The sequence below is a fragment of the Haplochromis burtoni genome, unplaced genomic scaffold (assembly GCF_018398535.1).
Source record: "Haplochromis burtoni strain Fernald_Lab_line unplaced genomic scaffold, NCSU_Asbu1 Contig_138, whole genome shotgun sequence".
Taxonomy (NCBI): Eukaryota; Metazoa; Chordata; class Actinopteri; order Cichliformes; family Cichlidae; genus Haplochromis; species Haplochromis burtoni.
The window spans coordinates 1,585,840-1,591,471 of NW_024582499.1; the positions used below are offsets into that span (position 1 = coordinate 1,585,840).

At 40.8% G+C, this 5,632-nt stretch overlaps 1 protein-coding gene across 1 annotated transcript in view; it reads left to right on the forward strand.

The window, feature by feature from the left end:
* The window catches only part of cables2b (Cdk5 and Abl enzyme substrate 2b), a 43,760-nt gene extending 39,026 nt beyond the window's left edge, over window positions 1-4,734 (forward strand). Inside the window, exons 7-10 of the mRNA XM_005931149.3 lie at window positions 1,155-1,261; window positions 1,504-1,623; window positions 2,400-2,484; window positions 4,373-4,734. Of these exons, the coding sequence (XP_005931211.1) occupies window positions 1,155-1,261; window positions 1,504-1,623; window positions 2,400-2,484; window positions 4,373-4,519 (459 nt within the window). The 3' untranslated portion in view covers window positions 4,520-4,734. The remainder of the gene's footprint in view (window positions 1-1,154; window positions 1,262-1,503; window positions 1,624-2,399; window positions 2,485-4,372) is intronic.
* The last annotated feature ends 898 nt before the right edge of the window (window positions 4,735-5,632 follow it).

Consider the following 5,632-nt stretch of genomic DNA (forward strand, 5'->3'; position numbering starts at 1 on the left):
GTGTGTGTGTGTGTGTGTGTGTGTGTGTGTGTGTGTGTGTGTTAGTATTACACAGTGTGATTTCACCACCTACTGTCAATGTCGCCTAAACTACAAAACACCCCCCACCCACACCAGTTCGATGTGATACATGGAAACGGTGCATGTTACCTGCATATGATAAGGTTTAGATCAGGCTGTCTACCAGGATTATCTCGCAGGCTTCTCTCCATTAAATTAGGCCTTGGAAGTGTTGACATGAGCGTGTATGTGACTAAATATCAGGATTAAGGTCTAAACTGAGTTGAGCTGTAAAGAAACTGTTGAGGAACCTGCAGCTCTTCACTGTCACCTCTTAATGCTGGTGACTTTAAAGCTGTTTCATGGAAAGGTGTGTCTGTTTCTTCACTTACGTTTTGCAGGTGAAAGGTCAGCAGTTGAGTTGTGTGCCATTTAAATAATGAAAGTTGTAAAGGAGCCCTCTTAAGTTTGCAAAATAAAACAAACCCACTGGAGAGAGAGCAGAGCTGCCTTTGGGTGTTTGAGGCTATTAGTGAAAAAGCAGGAATGCTGTGTGGCAATATTGGATTTCTATAAGATCAATGTGATCTAATACGGCAAAGTATTGAGCCATCAATCCATTTTCTTAACTGCTTAAAGAAATCAGCTGGGGTGGGGCTTGAGACTGTGTTTTGGCTACACAGTGACCAGGTGATCTGTCCATAACAGGACAGACACAGAGACAGACCGACTCAGTGGAACCAAAAGCCTGCGTCGTTGTTAGATTTAAAAATAATCAGCAGGGGAGTTTGACTTTTATTTAGTGTGTAAAGTCAGTGCAGCTGTTTTGGAACAGATTTGATGAGGTTATTGGATACTCCTGCGAACAGTCATCACAATACCTGGAAAGACTGTAAACTAAAGCATGAATGAGTTTCCCTGCGTGAGAAATGGTGCCATCTTTGCAACAATGAGTCACAGAAAGAAATATTTACCCGTCGGTGTTTACATCCTCATCAGATTATTTACATTCACTGACAACTGTTTGACTTCTCATTGTCTCTGCTTACAGTTAAATGTGTTCTGTGCTCTGTTTATGCATTCTTCCGCTCCTTATTGTTCTGGTTTGGTTCATTTTCTTTTGCTCTTTTTCTCTTTGTTCTTTTATCCTGCAGACGACAGTTATAGAATATGTCAAACCGTCTGATCTGAAGAAAGATATGAACGAGACTTTTAAGGAGAAGTTTCCTCACATTAAACTCACCCTCAGCAAAATCCGAAGGTAACGTTTCTCATTTCTGCCGATGAAAGGATTTCAGCACAGTAATGTGAAAAAGGGCCGACTGGATCACCATTTGGTCTTAGAGCTGAAGGAGCTCATGGGATGAGACATGAAACATCTTAAAGAAACTTAAAGCAGTCCAGTCGCTCCTTAGATTACCATGACCTGGATGACTAAGAACCTACACAGATATGTGAAAAGGGAGTATTAAATAATTAGAACATGCTTTATTTCTTTTTCAGCCTAAAGAGAGAGATGAGAATAGTCGGGGAGGACTGCGGCCTGCAGCCCGTCACCCTCGCGATGGCATACGTCTACTTTGAAAAGCTGGTGCTGCAGGGTCGCCTCAACAAGCAGAACAGGTTTGTTCGAATCTCGTCCACATGTAAACAGTTTCTGCTTCGTTCATAGGCTTCACACTCTGCTTGAAATGTTGGTTAATGACGACTGTGGATCATGTGTGACTGTTTAGCTCTGTTTATCGTTATCATAAGTGATTCTGCACCATAATTAGTCTCAGGTAGAAAATCTGATTGGTTCAAGACTTCATCACATTGTGTTCCTGTTAGAAAACGTAAAACAAGATTTGTTTGATAGCTTAAAAGGTGGATGTGCTGCAGTTTTCTGTGTGGAGTCCACAGTGTGAGGTGTGGAAGTGGCTCCCCCTTGTGTTTATTTTCAATAAGCTCGGTTTAAAAGAAAAACTTCTCACTGTTGCTGATGGTTTGTATTCTTTGATTGTGATGCACTGAACTTCAAGTCCTCACTGTCCCATAAACCACATGAAGGAAAGCTCCTGTCTCTGTTAACTGCCTGGAAAATTATTATTGAAGTGTGTGCATCATCACAGTGACATTTATAGTTATTTTATAGAGTATGTTTACATCCAACTCAAGGTCTTTAAGATCTAACTGATGACTGATTCAGTCAAAAACTGACAACAAGTCTTATAATTAGAAACTGATTGTTAACGCAAAGAAAACACCTGATAAAGACTTGATACATTATTTCAAACAAACTAAGACAATAATTCTTTTAAGAATACATGTTGTCCAGAGAGCGAGCAGTCTGCATTGTTACATTGTTACTCTGTGGCCTGATGTCCTGTCAGTTACGTAACTGTTGATGTTGTTCACAGGAAGTTGGTCTCAGCTGCATGCATCCTATTGGCAGCTAAGATCAGCAGTGACCTCAAGAAACAGGAAGTCAAACATCTAATTGACGTATGTAATACACACACACACACACACACACACACACACACACACACACACACACACACACACACACACACACACACACAGTGTCAGTGAAAAAATCTGCCTTGTGAGTCAGATCATGTTCCTCTTGCTCAGCCTCTGAGGCTTTTCTACCTGAGCAGGTGGAAAACGACCTGCTGAGTGTTCGAGCTGCAGGACTAGAGGCTGTTAATGTCCTTTATAGTCGTGTGTTGAGACCATGCAGGAGAGAATCCCTGAGGTCTGATTGAGTCCTGCATTATCACTGTATTGTATTTATGCTGCATATTCACTTTTGTCATGGCTCAAAAATATTGATTTTAATTGTTTCAGTTCTGCGACCACCAAACCAAAAACCCTGCACGTCACCACCAAGCAGACGATCGTTGCACATTTCTTTAGTTTTTATGGAGTTATGGATCTTTTTAGTTTTACCTCATTTATCATATCTAATGAAACACTGATTACAAATACAGAGCTGTGAAAAACTATTTGTCCTTTTCCTGATTTCTTTCATTTCTTTCTTTCTTTCTTTCTTTATGCTCATTTGTTACACTTTATTTTTCAGAAAATCAAAAAAAAGGCAAAGATAACCTGAGTAACTAAACTGGTGATTACATTTCTTTACATACCTGGCCCTGTGTGAAAGAGTAATTCCCCCCTTGTTAAATTATTAAATGTGATTAGGGACAGTTTTTGTAAAGCTGAGTTCAGCTACACTAAACGCACTCGGGCCTTATTACTGTTATACATGTTTAATCAAGAAATCACTAAAATAGAAGTTATCTGACAAAGTGAAACAAATGAAAAGATCTCATAAAGCGACACATCGTACCACGATCTAAAGAAACAGTGAAGTTGGAAAAGGGTTTAGAACTGTGATTTTAACAGTCGCTGACATCTATCAATGAAAGGATTACGAAGCCATTTCTCAGGCATGTGGAGAGTATGAATACCCACAAATGGAGAAAACTGTGGGCAGTTCTCAGGAGTGGCCGGCTGACCAAAAATACTCCAAGAACACATGAACAACTCATCCAGGAGGTGACAAAAGACCTTAGAACAACATCTAAAGAACTGCAGGCTTCACTTGCCTCAGTTAAGGTCAGAGGTCATGGCATGGCCATTGGTCAGAGGAAACCACTGTGACCAAAAATCACACTCATCACACTTTTGCCAAACAACATCTTGATGATTCCCACGACTTTGAGGGAAATGTTCTGTGGACAAAAGCTGAACTCTCTGAAAGGGCCGAGTCCCGTTAAAAAGTAACAAAGCATTTCAGAAAGAGAGAACATCAAACCAGCAATCAAACATGGTGGTGGTAGTGTGGAAGCTCTGGGGCTGCTTTGCCGCTTCAGGACGTGGAAGACTCGTGATAATTGATAGCCTGACAGATTTCATGGTTCTATCAGTTCATGCCCTGAAGCTCAAGCACACTTATGCTGCAGGACAATAATCAGAAACACACCAGCAAACCCATCTCTGAGCGGCTAAAAAAAAAAAAATGAAAGTTTTGAAGTTTGAAGGTGAAAGACTCGTTGGCAGTTATTGCAAACACTCAATTGCAATTCTTGCTGCGAAGAACCCTCAATAGATTAAAATAATTATTTAAAAACTGCAGTTTTTATTTAATTGGGTTCTTTTTGGCTAATAAATAAATAAAAAGAAAAAGCAAGAAATCAGGAAACAGGGTAAATACTTTTTCACAGAAGTTTAGTTAAAAAGAACGGCCAGTATAAAAATGTCAAAAGATACTATGTTTATTTTAATTTCAAGATTTAAAACTCCCACAGACGTGGAGTCAGACATGAAACGGTTTGTGTCATCAGAAAGTATTTGTTCTCTCTCACGTGCTGGTTTGTTCCTGCAGAAGCTGGAGGAGCGTTTCAGGATCAGCAGGAGGGAGCTCATATCATTCGAGTTCACCATCCTGGTCGCCCTGGAGATGGCGCTCTACCTCCCAGAGAGCAAAGTCATGCCACATTTCAGACGGTTGGTGCAGCAGCAGCAGGTATAGCAGTGCCTGGCTCAGCGGCACTGCAGCACGCTTCTCCGCCTCTGCAGAGAACCTCAGCATCTTCGAGCTCCAGCACTGTGACGGATCAGTCCTCGTGATGCCTGGCTCAAAGGCTCAGACGCCACCCAGAAATCATCCTCCTCCTTCCTGCGCACTACATCAGACTTCAGCCACGCTGTCGTGGCAGCAAACGGCTCAAAGACGTCACTGCAGAGGAAAATGTTTCCTTCCTCTCCTCCGTGAAAAACCAAAGTGATCACACACTGTGACGGTTCAATCACTGGAGGTCAAATCAAAATCAGGAAAATTCAGGTTTTCTTCCTCCAGCATTATTTTTATAGTGTAGGCCAACATAACTGTGGGTTTCAAAAATGTGCAAAAATGTACATGTAAAAAGAAAAACAAAAACAGACTGTGCACCTTGAAAAACCAAAACCAAAAGATGAAAAACAAACAAAAGACAGAGGGAGAAATTTGCTTTGAACAAAACCAGAACTGTCTGACTCTGAAAAAGCTTTTCTCTAAACTCTGTTTTTTTAGGTTCTTTATTTTAGCTTTATTAGAAATATTACGAGTAACACTGACACACATGCATCAGATAATCATATTTTTTACGGCTGAAAATAGTGCTGAGTGTTTTCAGCGACTGTAGCTCAGATATAAACCGTTACGAGGACGCTGCCAGTGACTGAAAAAGGCTGCGAGTTCTGTTTTTTAAAAAGAGCAGCAGTGTGGTTTCTTTTCTGGTTTGCTTCTGCTTTATCCTTTATCCTCATGACTTCATGCAATACATTTATTTCATGAAGTCAAATTTTTTCTTCAAGCCTGAACATGTGGCTGCTTTTGCTTCAGCCTGTATTTCTTTTGTAAGGTTTATCCTGCCCTGTAATCAGGATATTTGCTCTCAGTCTCTCTGTTTCTGTGTTGCCAGCTTTACATGCAGCGATCTCTATTTTGACTTCATGCCGTTCAGAGAGTGCAGACGTCCTTTTAAACGAAGCTGTGATGGGGGTTAGTGTTGGTACACAGAGCCTCTATAACATATGAGACAAACGCTGCTGTGATGCTCACTCGTCTCCAGAAAGGACATCAGAATGTGTCTGTCACACTAAA